General features: G+C 42.6%; 1 protein-coding gene across 1 annotated transcript in view; it reads right to left on the minus strand.

Moving 5' to 3' along the window:
• LOC149322648 (retinol dehydrogenase 16-like) overlaps positions 1 to 14,595 on the minus strand; it is a 32,415-nt gene extending 17,820 nt beyond the window's left edge. The window contains exons 1-3 of the mRNA XM_089480954.1: positions 14,535 to 14,595; positions 6,006 to 6,336; positions 2,933 to 3,191 (exon numbers count right to left, since the gene is read on the minus strand). Of these exons, the coding sequence (XP_089337080.1) occupies positions 2,933 to 3,191; positions 6,006 to 6,318 (572 nt within the window). The 5' untranslated portion in view covers positions 6,319 to 6,336; positions 14,535 to 14,595. The remainder of the gene's footprint in view (positions 1 to 2,932; positions 3,192 to 6,005; positions 6,337 to 14,534) is intronic.
• Between the last annotated feature and the right edge of the window lie 314 nt (positions 14,596 to 14,909).

Consider the following 14,909-nt stretch of genomic DNA (forward strand, 5'->3'; position numbering starts at 1 on the left):
CAAGAGAAATTGGAAGTATAATCCAATGGCAATCCAAATGCAATCATGGGGTTTAAAGTTATTGCGTGATAAGATCACCATACGCAATTTTGGGCAATGGGAAGTCAGTCTGAACGCAATCATGGGGTTTCACGTTATTGTGTGATAGACTACCACACACAATTTCGGGCAATGGGAAGTCAGTCCGAACGCAATCATGGAGTTTCATGTTACTGTGTGAGAGGTAAACACACGCAATTTTGGGCAATGGCAAGCTATTTTTGGGCAATGGGAAGTCAGTTCAAATGCAATTCAAATTCACATAAATTCGCTGAACTAGCAAATTCACGTGAATGTGTTCTGGCCCCACTTTCTTTTCATTCAAAATTAAGAGAAATTCCTCCCGTGTGATGAACTCCTTTGTCAAGCTGACTAATGTGTACTCCAAAGACCCAGGATGAGAGGACAGGACTTCTGGGTAGGCTTTAGCACATTATTACTCCAGACAACAGCTCTGCAGCTGGCCCATAAAGTAAATTTTTAGCCCAAGCAGGCCGCCAGCATAGATCTTAAAATCCCACATGGAACACAGCAGGCTGCAAACTCAGGCAGAGGTGCACAAGGCGTACCTACACAAATAAATACGTGCACAGCACACGTCTTAACATGTACTTAAAATGGGAAGGGAGATGGAAGGGAGGAAAAGAGGGAGAGTCATTTTATATTAATTGCAGTGTATTTGGGTTTGAGGAGTTGCCAATTATTTGTGTCAAGTGAAACTGATACTTGGCTTTGGAACCCATGGTTCACAAAAACTTCATACTATATCTCTGCTGTATTAAAATTAGCAATGCAGACTTTCTGGAGTACAAAATATGAACTAATTTTGAATCTGCAAGTAACTCTGCCTTGCTGTTTAGTTTGGAAGATGTAGATTGGTGTGAGTGCAAAGTTCTTTTACATATTGCTTTTATATACATGAGCCTAGGCACACTCCTTCCTGAAGGAAAAACTATCCTTGCCTGGAAAAGAAACAAAAGCAAATGTGCTGGTCCATTAAACCAGTATCCACAGATAGTCAATAACTTCACTAAACTTCCACAAAAGTGTCATCTTTCAAGTTCTCCAGAAAAAAAATTTGGCTAAATTTTGTAGCCATGGAGGATGTAGCTGAATTCTATCCTAAGAAAGAAACTGCAGACTGGTGATTTTGGTGTTACTCTTTGCCCTACACCAGAGTAAGATTTTTTAAAAAATGTTACTCCTACTCCTGTACCTCCTACTCCTTTATTCCTTACTCCTACTCCCCAGCCCTGGGGAAAAGCCCTGGTTGCTTTGTAAGGCTGCTGCTGGTGTGTGTGTGTGTGTGTGTGTGTGTGTGTCTTTTCTTCACAGTTCCTTCCCCAGTGCAATACTGTATAATAAAATTGTTTTTTGGAGTTTGCATGTACAATATAATAACAGGAATAAGGAATAACAAATATAGTTTGTACTCCTTATCCCTATTCCTACTCTTGTAAAAACCTCTTACTCCTTTCTCCTACTCCCCAGCCCTGGACCGAACAAGTCAGTGGTATATCACCCTTGCTTAAGCTCAAGCCTAAACAAGTTTATCCAGAAGTCAGCCCCATTGAACAGTCAACAAGGCTTACTTCCACATAGGTGCATACTGTAACCCTGGCGAACATTTGGCTTGCAAGGCCTCCAAAGCAACTTTGGGAAGCTGAATAACCATCCTCAAATTATGCCTATTTACATTTAATCTGAACCATAGGCTCACTATCCCATCAGGGTTGGTGAGAGGCAGGCAAAGCTGCTTTGGATTCAGCTGAGGCCTAAAAGAGCTGCTTCTGTGAGGCACCAGTGAAGAGGGCACTGTCTGAGTCCCACCTCCAATGGGAGAAGTGTCTTTGTCTACAACAGGGGTAGGCAACCTGTGGCCCGCGGGCCGGATGCGGCCCAGCGAGGCCTTGGGACTGGCCCCAGCCTGGTCCTGCCACCGATTGCCGCCGGGGCTTTTGGGGGGCAATTGTCTATAAAAGCCTCAGAAACATGCATTTATATTAACATTTTTTAAAAAATCAGCAATTTTTTTGCGTGTCCTCCATTATTTAAAAAAAAGTGTCTTCCATTTGAAAATTTTGTCCTACATTTGTCCTGGTTTATTTATATATTTAATTTTTTAAAAAAATTATTTAATTATTTATTTTTTGGCTTCAGCCCCCCAGTTGTCTGAGGGACAGCAACCCGGCCCCCGGCTCAAAAAGGTTGCCTACCCCTGGTCTACAAAGTGGGTACTTGCAGGTGCTAGGGAGGCATATGTTTCAGTAAAACAGGATTTAGCCTATTTTTTAAAATGTACTTATTTGTATCATGTCACTGAGTAGTTAACACCCTCAAAAGCCTTATTGTTCTAGAACCAATGTGGCAAGCACTGGGCTCACAAGCTACATGTGACTTTCCACTGGTCAGTTCTGCAGCTGAAGAGTTTAGTCCCCAAGCTTAGTCCCCAGAGAAGCCTCTAGGACTAGAAATTGTTTCATAAAGGAATCACACACATTCATACACGCCCACTACAATCTCCTTCCAAGACAGTTGTTTTTGAGGGTACAGCTTGTGGCAGGTCCTGGTGGATGAAAATTTTCTCCCAAGGCCCTTGAAAAAGTGCAGATTCATCAAGCCAAAAAAGTTACTGGTTAATTGGATCTTAGGTTGCTAGTTTGAGTTATATGCGAGCATGAAAGCTAGTTACACCACACCTGTGCAAGTACTCTGCAAACACTGTTAGAAGTACATGTATCATCCTTGAAACTGAATTTTCTAATATTTTCAAGCAAGTGCTATTTTGTATATGTTTAAAAAATGCATCCATTCTCTAAGGAATATCCTCCACTTGGACAAAAGTGGTTGCAGACATTACTTTGAGAAAGAAACATTAACGGACAGCAGTTACCTGAGACTGTCGGAAAAAGCCTCCACCCCATATTTTGAAGGACAATAGCCACCGCCAAAGAAGGATACCCGGCCCATTACGCTGGCAACATTGACGATTCTCCCCTTGGCTTTTCTTAGCAAAGGCAACATGTGTTTGGTCACATCAAACACGCCAAGAAGGTTGATGTCTAAAATCTTCTGGAAATCCTCCTTGGTCAGCCATTCATTGGGAGCAGTCGGAACTGAAATGCCTGCATTGTTCACTAATCCCCAGAGCCCTGGCAAGAAAAAAGAAAGGAGAAAGTCAGAGATACAACAGAGACACATATTAACAGTGGATATTATCAGACAGGGGGGAAAAGCCAGGAGTAAAAAGCATACTCCCAGAAAAATCACGCAATCGCACTGAGGATTTTCAGACACATCACACTTATCCAGGACTTAACACATGAAGATCCAGGAATGTTCCAGCAACAAACCATTCACAAGGAAATCCCGTAAATGGCCCAATAGCGCAAATGAAGCATGATTGCGAGACAGCGAAAGTTAATTGGGTTTCATTTGTGCTATTGCAAAAGCAACAAGGGATACTCAGAATGCATTGTGGTGGAGGCAATCCATTCTCCTTGCCAGTATTGGTTTTGCAAGGGATTTGAGTCTTCTTTTGAGGTATGAGACACAATTTTGTTCACACGATTAAAACAATGTGGTGAAGTAATAAATTTTATTTTGTTGTCTTCTATTCTGTGTGGGATGGAGGCATGATTCCAAGACATGTGCAATAGCGTCAAAATGGCGCAGGCACAAAATGATCAGTTCCAATGTACTAATGATTGATTCATGGATGTGTGAGAAACACAATTATATGGTAATGTCACAATAATCATGTGATTGCATGACAGTGCAAAAATATAGAGTGCTATAGAGCTACTGTTGCATTAGCTTTCATTACTGTGATTATTGCTGAATTAGCCCTGGTGTGATAATTTCCAGTGTCACGTGCTGTGCTTTTATCTGTTAAATTTTGTTTTAAATGTGATTTAAATTGTTTTAAAGTTGTTCTTTTTGGATAGAATTCTTTCATTGTTCTTGCTTTACTTAAGATGTTAGCTGAATTTTAAATTGTTGTAAGCCACTTTGAGTCCCTTAATGGGAAAAAGCTGAGAAATAAATTTTAAAAAATAAATAAGAGTACAAACCAAGGACTGTCCAGGACATGTTGGTGCCCAAAGTACAAAATCCAAATGGCACTCCACAGAGCAGTAAAAATAAAAAGCACTCCAAAATTGACAATATTCAGTACTCCACGTTGGCTACCCCAACCCTGAAGTTTACTGGAGCTTTGCACAAACAATGAAAGAAGGCTAGGATAACCATGAAAAACATAACGAACATCAGTAGTCATGCTGACAAGGGCAATATAGGATTGTATCAAAATACATATAAAGTCGCCTCTCTGTTTTCGCGGGGGAGCCATTCCGGACCCCCCCTGCGAAAATGGAAAATCGTTGATATTCAAGCCCCATTGGTTTGAATGGCAGTGCTGCCTGCAAACGGGCAAGGGGTGCGGATTCCAAGTCTGAGAAAATGGAGGGGTGACTGTATTGCTGCCGTATCCAAAGTTGTAGTGCAAAGAAAGTATTGTTTTCAAGCACTAGTGGTGGGAAAGTAGAGTATAAGGCTGTGTTGGCACTGCCAAATTAATACAGTTTGACACCACTTTAACTGCCATGGTTCAATGCTATGGAATTCTGGGATTTGTAGTTTTGTAGAGTATTTAGTCTTCCCTGTCAGAGGGCTTTGGTGCCAAAAACAAACTAAAAAATCCCAAGATTCCATAGGATGGAGCCATGACAGTTAAAGCAGTGTCAAATTGCAGCAGCCCCAATCTTCCTTTCTCCTCAAACATCATGTTTTATCTAAATGCATGTGTATACAAATATACAATGTGCCCTTGGTATCCACTGGGTTTTGGTTCCAGTACTCCCTGTGGATACCAAAATCCATAGATATTCAAGTCTCATTACATACAATGACATAGTAAAATGGTGTTCCTTATATAAAATGACAAAATCAAAGTTTGTCTTGTGGAATTTCTATTTCTTAAAATATTTGCCAACCATGGATGCTTGACTCTGTGGATAAAGAGGACCCGCTGTACACAAATTTCACAGCATGATTAACAAACAGAGCTTTAGCTAAGAATTAACAATGTTTTGGCATCTACCTTCTCAAGTAATTATAAATGAAAGTGAGCTGGATCCAAGGTGGCAGGTTAGAACTCTACCTTGGATGGCTGTTAAGTATGATAGTATGCTTGAAAGAAGATAGCTGAATCCATACACTATAAAAATGCTATACAAGCTGGGAACAGTCCTAGAGTTTTAAGGCTCTTTTCACTGTGGAGGGGAATATGGTAAAATTATTTGTTTTCACCTAAAAGAGCAAAATTCATGAAAAAAGTGTTCAAGAACTGCAGTTACCATATATACTCGACTATAAGTTGACCTCATGTATAAGTCAAGGGTAGGTTTTAGGGCCCAAATTATGGATTTTGATATGACCCATGTATAAGTTGAGAGTAAAACGTAGGGGCATGTGACAAAGAATCTAAAGGATGAAGCAAGGAAATCAATGCCAAGCAACTTACAAAATTCCAGTAGGCACAACTGTTTGTGCTCATCCTAAAGGCTGGATGAATGAAAGAATTGGGGGGGGGGGGGGCAGTCAATGCTTCCAGGACAGATTATGCTCTTGTTTTTCACCAGGGCATGGTTCCTTTTCAAAGAAGAGTTAAAGTACAGTATTTACATTGATCCATGAATAAGTCACCTCAGGTTTTGGGGGTCAATTTTTAGACAAAAATGTCTAGACTTATGCATGAATGTATACAGTTAAGTGTTTCTGTGCTAAAGAAAGTGCCCCAGGCTTTCCAGGTGTCAGCAGTGACTAATCCTGGGGCAGATGACCCAACTATCTAACTGCTTAAGTCAGCTTTCTGTATTTCTAAAGGTAACCTGATATTTAACCAGATAAGAGCTGCTGGCTTGGGCTCAAAATAACGCACAGAATCCAAGTCTGTGCACACTAACCTTTGTCTCCCACAAGGCCCTTTGCCCATTCCATTGCTTTGATCACACTTTCAGTGCTGGTGACATCCAAGAGGGTGGTCTGTAGACGTTCTGATGTCGCCTCTTTCAGTTTCTCTGCACCCTGCTGTGTGAGGCAACCTGCAAGGACTCGAAAGCCACGTGCATCTAATTGCCTGGCCAGTAAATTGCCAAAGCCGGAATCACAGCCAGTTATGAAGACATACTTTTCTGTCAGGTGGCTCAAGATCTGTTTCTCACGGTACCATCGGAGTAGCAGGTAGAGGCCCAGAAAGGCTGCTAAGTACAGCCACATGGTCCAAGATTCCTATGGCTGGAAGAAAAGGAAGAGGTTTATGGGACATAATGATGGGCAAGGACAGTATAGTCCTGCAATGATTTAATATAATACAGCAGCTAAATGACCAAGCTATAGATCTGAAGTACACACTCTGAATTTCCCCTCTCCAATGAATCCAGCATGGTGTAGAGACTGAGTGCCAGATTAGTAGTGATATATTCAACTCTTACTCCAAGTCTCAAGTCTGTATCTTCAAGTCTCAAGTCCTTGCAAAGTACCTTCAAGTCAAATCTCAAGTTGAATGTCAAGTCTGGAAGCCAGCTTTATTAGAAAAAAGGAGGTGGGGGCATATTTCAATAACTAAAAAAGCAAAACGATGTGCACAAAGTTAAAGGGGGAAAGCTCTCAGAGGAACAGCAAATGTATTAGGCAACAGGGTTGAGGCAAAAGGATCCTTCTAAAGCTTTTCAAAAGCTTCAGAAGTCTCCTCCCATGTGTAGCAAGGACAGACTGCTGAGTAGATCTCAGTCTTTGTCAAAAGCCCATTGCCTACCACGTTTGCAGTTTCTGGATGAAGTTAGATGACCAAGTTGGTTACTAAAAATACAGGTTGAGTTGAATTGAGTCAGTGCACCATTTATTGCCAAGTCGAGTCCAATCAAATCACTGAAGCAAATTAAGTTGAAGTCAGGTCCAAATCGATCAACTCAAGTCTACAGTTGCCGTTCCTAATGCGTGGATCCGAGATCCATGCCCTTGAATATACGGAGAGGGGTGACCTCTGCTATTTGCAATGGCGTGCGATTATGGCTTGAATAAGTGCAAGCCTCCATTTTTGCGGGGGGTCTGGAACGGATCCTCCACAAAAATGGAGAGCCAACTGTACATCACTGCAGACTAGAATTTGGAAGGCCTGGGTTCTAGTCCCAACTGAGTCTCAAAGCCCACTCGGTGCTCTTGGGCCAGCCAACCCTATCTACCTCACAAGGTTGTTGTGAGTAGCTCGTTGGAGGAAAGGCAAGCTATAAATGTAATACACAGATGCATGGCAGCAAGCTATTTTTAGCTCCAATATATCACTAATGTGCCTATAGTACTGAATTATTTTATAGGGTTACTCTAGAGAACTCCTTACTGAGTTCTTTACCGTAATTCTATAAAACAGTTCAGTACTATAGGCAAGTTACAGATGTTCTGAAGCTAAGGTGCTGGCATACACCTATGTATTATATTTATTGTGTCATTTACATCCCACCTTTCTTGCAAAGAGCTCAGGACATCACTCATGGTTTCTTCTTGCCCCTCCTCTTATCACAATGGTCCTGTGTAATAAGAAATGGTAATGGGCCCAAGAAAACTACTGAACTTTCACTGGCTGAGTGGGGATCCAAGGCCAGGTCTCTCCAGTCTTCACTGCCCCCTGTGGTCCAATCATGGGCAGAAGCACCAAGGACTGTTAGTGCCAGCATTACTCAGACACTCTTTTCACTAACACAAATGGGTTCTCAGGCATGTGAAGCATTTTAAATGCTAAATAATTATTGTAAGTATTGTAAATGTCAAAGGTCGAAGATATATAGGAAACATACACCCACTTTCCACATTTTTAGAGATTCATTGTACAAATTATGCTGGTTATTGCCAATGAAACTGAGAATTAAACTGCCCAATCTGGACAGTTTTGAAGTGAGTTATTTCACTTTACAACATTCCAATATGACCTTTCCTCTCTGCCCTTCAGCAAACAACAACAAAAACCCCAACCTTCTGACATTGTCATATCTCCCCCAAGACTATTGAAAAACTTTTCCCCATGAAGACTTTGTTATACTCCTTCAGGTCCCTTGCCCTACTGCAACCATCATATGTATAGCTATGAGTATATCTATACTACCTAGTTATAGCAATTTGATACCATCTGAAATGCAATGGCTCTGTCCTATAGAATCTTGGGGTTTATGATTTGATGAAATACCCAAAATCGTCTGCTCTACTAAATAATGGTCCTCAACCTCTATAAGAGAGTGCTCCAAATCTCATATTCCACAGTATGGAGCCTTGGGAGTTCAAATGTTCTGATAGTGATATATCTCAGTAGTTCAGATACACCCAAAATATAACCCAAGCAATTCTCTTTTGTAGACCTCTTGCTTCAGATTCCCTCCACTTTTTACGAGTCCTAAATGCACCAGATTTCATCTGATCTGGGAATTTAAGAAGGGTCAGACCTGTTAGTACTTGGATGGGAGACCACCACCGACTGCAAAATCACCTCTAACTATTGCTTGCCTACAAAAACCCTGTAAAATTCATGGGGTTGCCATAAGTCAACAGTTGATTTGAAGGCATATATATACACACACACAACCTCCTTGAAACTCAGGTAGGTGGCACAATGTCATGTAGTTTGGTAGCTCTCTGGGCATTTAGCAGCAGACTACCAAGAGTTTCCAACACCCAATGGTTTAACAACAAAAATGCTTAAAGAGTCTTTCTACTATTTCCTTCTAAATTGGACAGCTTCTGAAATCAAGAAAACTCATAGGGAAACAAGCATTAACTTGTGAGCCTAAGGATATCAGAGTATGGAAAACAGTATGATAAATATGCTCACATATTAGACTCCCAAGCTTGAGTTCAGTGGTGGAAACCTGTTCAGTGTCCACCACCCTATTTGATTGATGGAAATCTTAAAGTTCTGCTGAAACACAGTGTATATCCTATAATGCTAAAATCAGCTCACTCCTGCTCTCTAAACTGCCATTATGACATTATATATGCAGTTATATTACTAAGAGGGTGTTCCCACTTGGCAGATAAAATGGATTATATTGGCACGATTCTGATTCGGATTATGTTCCGGGAATAATTCGAATTTTTTCCATCGTTTCCATTACGAAAAGGGGCAAATTACCCCGATTCATTTAGACCCTGTTTTCGTTCCCATTTATTTTAAATCGCTTTATTTTACACCGGATTAATTTGCTCCCCGTTCCCATTTGTGTCCTCAAATTGTCAATCAAGCGCCTAGGCTTCAGACGTCTTGGGTGGGGGGAGTTTGGGGCAGCCAATGAAAATCGGCTGCACCCAAGGCTCTTCTGTTGTGTCTCCCCAGACTAGAAGGAGCCTTATTCGTCCTCTTCTGCGTCTCCCCATATTAACTGCCATAACTCAGTGCTAGGGAATCCTGGGAATGGTAGTTTATTATGGCACCAGCACTCTCTGGCAGAGGAGGATAAATGTCTCACAAACACAACAGTTCCCATAATTCCTTAGTACTGAGCCAGGGTAGGTTAAGGGGTCTCAAACTGTATTATTTCTATAGTGGGTTTTGAAAAGTTGTTAGTTTATAATTTACTTTAGAAATACACACACACACAAATATAAATTCATATGTGTGTATATACGTGCATTCACACACACACACGGACACAAATATATATGTGTGTATATACCTATATGTTTGTGTGTGTGTGTGTATATATATATATATATATATATATATGCATGTGTGTCTGTGAGTATTCATATATAAACATATGTGTGTGTATAAACATCTATCTATCTATCTATCTATCTATCTATCTATCTATCTATCTAGTGTGTGTGCGTGTGTGTTTGCCAAATCGGATCAAGGAGGAGAAGGCAGTGGATTTCAGTGGGTAGAGACTATGCATCCAAAGCTCAGGCTTGGCAAATTGGATCAAGGAGGAGAAGGTAGTGGGGTTCAGTGGGTAGAGACTATGCATCCAAAACTCAGGCTTGGAACATCGGATCAAGGAGGAGAAGGTAGTGGGGTTCAGTGGGTAGAGACTATGCATACAAAGCTCAGGCTTGGCACATCGGATCAAGGAGGAGAAGGCAGCGGGGTTCAGTGGGGAGAGACTCTTTGGGGGAGAGACTCTTTGGGGAAGAGAGAAGAGAAAGCTTGATCCCCCCCCCCCCTCAGATCCCTGAGCGTCCAGGCTCTCCTATCTTCCCATAGTTCCTCTGGAAGGAGTCTCCATTCCCCCAAATCCCTTTGCCTCCCCCACTGCTCCCTGGGCTGTCTGGGGGGCGATCAAGCAGGGATGTCCTGCAAAGCCCATCTGCTGCTCAGGCGCTCAGGCAGAGGCGAAAAAAGAAAAAAATAATAGTTTAAAATGGTGTTCAGTGGCTCTCCTCACACATCGGTCTATGAATGAGGAGCAGAGGGGAGGTTGCAATCCACCGGGGGAAAGGCTATGTGAATTGAAGAAAATGGCGCTGGCAATGCAGAAAGAGAACAAAGAGGGTGACACCCCAGGCCAGCCCCTTGAGTGCTGCTCCTCCTATCTCCAGGTTCCCGAATCAGACACCCTTGTCGTTCCCATTCGGATACCGTGAATCGGACCCCGGGAGCAAAAATAATTCGCTTTAAAGCATACTGTTTTTTTAAACTGATTTATAGGCATATAATTCGAATTATTCGAGATAATCCAATTCAAATTCGAATCTCTGTGGGAACGATTCCGAGGCAATGCAGATCTAATTCAGGCTTGAGTGGAAACGATACCCCCTAAATTCGCATCATGATCCGCTTTATAGGCGAATGGGAACACCCCCTAAGTTGAATAGCATTCCAATTATTTAATATATGGTGTTTCCATATCTTTTATTCTCTCCTACCTCTTGCCTGGCCAACAGATCAGACTAGTGTTCACAAGTAACTTCAACATAGAGTTGGCATACTTATAACAACAAAAAACTTATGCAAGGAATTTGTAAGGGCTGGTGCTGTTGGTTATATTTTAACTTGCAGAGTGGGACAAACAGAAATTGGGTCCAAGCGTAGCCTTTATGCATACTGACTAAGTGTCTAACCATGTAGAAGGTTAACATGAAGCAGGATCATTCTCATGCATGCTCTCAAATGGGGTGCTGGGCCTACATGTGTGCTTTATATAGTGTAAAAATAGTGTAAATATCTGCTTTCAGAAATGAAATATAGTAATCTGCTCTAAAATAAAATATCTCAATTAAGAATATCATATGATAGTAAAACCATCTTAAAGGCAAATCCATTACCCAGCATATCAAACACACTGAAGTATTTTTCCCTCTCCATGTAAAAGGAGAACTATAAGGCAAGAAGGGAGGGGATATTTGATAGACGAGTATTATAAAACACTTAGGGTTTACTGCAACAAGTTATGGATCTTTGTTAACTGCCAACAAACAGGCACGATAATTTAACTCCCTTATCAGTGTGCTCTAGTAGTTTGAGTGTTGGACTACACCCTGGAGACTAGGATTTGAATCCCAGCTTGGCCATGAAACTCACTGGGTGATCTTGGGAAAGTTACATTCTCTCAGAGGATGGCAATGTCACTTTAGAGTCACCATGAGTCAGAAAAGACTTGAAGGCACACAACAACAACAACATATGAACAGTGTTCCACCTTCCCCCAATCCAGCACTTTCTAGATACATTGTGTTACACATCAATAGGTGTGCTGGTTGGGCAGATGGGGCTTGTAGTGCATGCAATACATATGGAGGGGGCAAGCCAGATATCAGTTCTTGTTCCTGATAAGTTACGGGCACTCAGAAAAAGTGTCCTTGCATAGTATTGTCACAGGTTTACTGGGAATCAAACTGAAAGCAGTTACTTTTCAGAGAGCTTCTTTCCTTTATCACTAAACTCAGTTCTGTAACACAAAGGGGCAGCTGGGTTGCCTGATCAAAAGTTTTAGATTATATGCCTCAATCGATTAAAATGCTCAGTAAGTGAAAGTTGCACATCAGTCAGTTGGCACATTTCAACCATAGTCAAACAATACCAAAACAGAAGTCTTGGTTTGTTCATCTTTGTTCCGGTAATTCAAGTCATCCCTGATTTTAGAGGGACATTGACCTGGCACTAAATGAAAGCTTTTGCATGGACTCTTTACTCTGACATGGAAAATGCTGGGACTCTCACTGCTGAGGTGGGGAATGGGGAGCAACTCTAAGTTGCTTGATGACAGGGCTGTGTGTAATTGACACAGCATTCTTGAAGCCACCAGCTTTGATGCAATGTCTAACTGCCAGTCAAGTCCAATAACTGAAAATGGAAGCAATATCTTGTCCTTTGCCTCAGGCAGCAGAAAAACTTTGATCCTCTCTGGCATGTTCTGTTATTCAGGCAGAACGAGGGAGATTCTGGGTTATGGTGCAATCTCTTTATTTAAACTTTGTTCTACTTTTACTCCAGGAAAAAAGAGAAAGGCTGCCTCTAAAATACTAGACATCTTGGCTGCATCCACACTGCAGAAATAATTCAGATTGGCTCAATGCCATGGATTTTTGGGAATTGTAGTTCATTGTGGCACCAGAGCCCTCTAGTTTTGTGAGATATTAAGCCTTCTCTGTTAGACAGTTCTGGTGCCACAACAAATTACACTTCCCAGAATTCCACAGCATTGAGCCATGGCAGTTAAAATGGTGTCAAATCTGATTATTTCTGTAGTGCAGATGCAGCCCTTGACAGACAGGTGTGTGTGTGCCTAGCATTTGCTGAAAATTTGCAGCAAGTGCAAATATTTTTTCTTGCAATTTTGTTTTTGTTTTTTTGTTATTATTATTTTTTTAGAAACAGAGAGTGTGGCATAGCAGCTAGAATGGGAATAGAGAACCTATGGTCTTCCAGATATGCTTCAGTGAGACAGTAAGCCAGGCAAAAATAGTCGTCCCCCCAATTCAATTTCCTTGTGTTACTTTTCTTTCTGGGGAGAAGGTTCAAAGCTATGATCAGATTTTCCTCAGAGGTCCATGACCCCCTCAAAAGGCTGACAATAGCTCCCTCTCCCTTCTCTCCCTCTGAGTTGCCCACTATTATGATTCTTAAATACGCCCACAGTTCACCCTGGGAACACGAGTGGGAGTCCCAGCTCACTTGTGGCCAGCCTTCCTCCAGATGTCCTCCTTAATGTCCTTCATGTTGTTCTTGTGTGCCTCCAAGTCCTTTTGGATTTATGGCAGCCCTATGGTTAACTTATCATGGGGTTTTCTTGGCAAGTTTCTTTGGAGGCAGGGTGACCAGATGTTCTCATTGCAAAGGAGGACAAGGTACCTCAAAATGTAGGACATTCCAGAAAGAAAGGTAGGGCATGACCAAATGAAGCTCAAAATTGTCATTTAAATATAAATTTGTGCTTCTTTAGCCATGCTCATAATGAAGGGCATTTTGACATTTCTCCTGAACAGAAGGTTGAAAGGTGTCCTGGAAAAGGAGAATGCCTGGTCACTGTGTTCAAAGGGGCTTTGCCACAGCTGAGGCTGAGAGACTGTGACTGGCCCAAGGTCATCCAGTGGGTTTTACATGGCAGGGCCAACATTTGAACCCTGGTCTCCAAATGCATCTGAGGAAGTAGACTTAAGTCTGCGAAGGCTCCTGCTGCCAATGATACTGCCGTGGTTAGTCTGTAGAATCAGTATGTAACAGTGGTCTCCCTCCCTGCCAGAGATTTGGCTCTTGTTGTTTCCCTCAGACTTTGGCACCTGAGGAAGTAGACTTGAGTCTAGGAAAGCTCCTGCCGCCAACTTCTTTCTTTCAGTGAGTCTCAAAGTAGCTACAAGAGCTCTCCCCATACTGTACTAGTGGTGTCAGCTTGGATGGAAGGTAGATTCTGAAGACCAGGGTTCGAATCCTAGCTTGGGCATGCAAACCCACTGGATCAGGTTGGACAAGTCACGCTCTCTCAGCCTCAGGGGGTGACCATGGTAAACCTCCTCTGCAGGAACTGGCCAGGAAAACCCCATGAAGCCTTAGGGTTGCTATAGGTTGGAAATGACTTGAAGGCACACAACAACACAATAGGTTATGGTATAGGAGGAGGTCAATGGGGCGTGTGGGGGTGACCCCAAGCCTAGTAACACCACTAGTAGGTAGAGCGAGCTCTTATAGCTCCTTTGAAACTCACTGAAACAAATTGGCAGCAGGAGCTTTCCTAGGCTCCAGTCTACTTCCTCAGGTGCCAAAGTCCACTGTGAAAGTTCCTGCTGCTGCCCACTTCTTTCTTTCAGTGAGCCTCCAAGGGGCTCTAAGAGCTCTCTCCCCCCATCTATCCTGCTCTCCAGAGGCATCTAGTCCAAGAGGACACAACCCCCTGCTCCCCACTGGCTCCCTCGCCTCCTCCTCCTCCTCTTTCTGCTCTTCTTCTGTTCTGTGTCGCCTCCAGACCCCCGGCCTCCTTGGGGCCTTTCCCCACCTGGGGCTGCCCACCTCCTACCTCCAAGCTCTCCTCCTCGCAGCAGGCAAAGTCCCTGTCCTCGCCCGCCCTTGGCCCTTTCCTTGGGCAGAAGTCAGGAAGTGTCCCAAAAACAAGGGAGGGATTTATGAGGAGACTTTGGCAAGAGCAGCCAGGGCCCGCCTCTTCCCAAGCCTGGAAGAAAACAACAAAACCCACACACAGAGAGGCAACAGGTCCCTTTTACAGCATATAATTCTCCCTACAGGAGAAGAATGCATCCGCACTGTAGCAATAATCCGGTTTGACACCGCTTTAACTAGGGCTCAAAGATTTGGAGTCTAGGAGGATATTTAGCCTTCCCTGTTGAAGAGCTCTGGTGCCACCACAAACTACCCTTACCAGAATTTCATCGCC

Source organism: Sceloporus occidentalis, unplaced genomic scaffold (genome assembly GCF_023333645.1).
Source record: "Sceloporus occidentalis isolate IW3139 unplaced genomic scaffold, rSceOcc1.0.p SCAF_1, whole genome shotgun sequence".
NCBI lineage: Eukaryota > Metazoa > Chordata > Lepidosauria > Squamata > Phrynosomatidae > Sceloporus > Sceloporus occidentalis.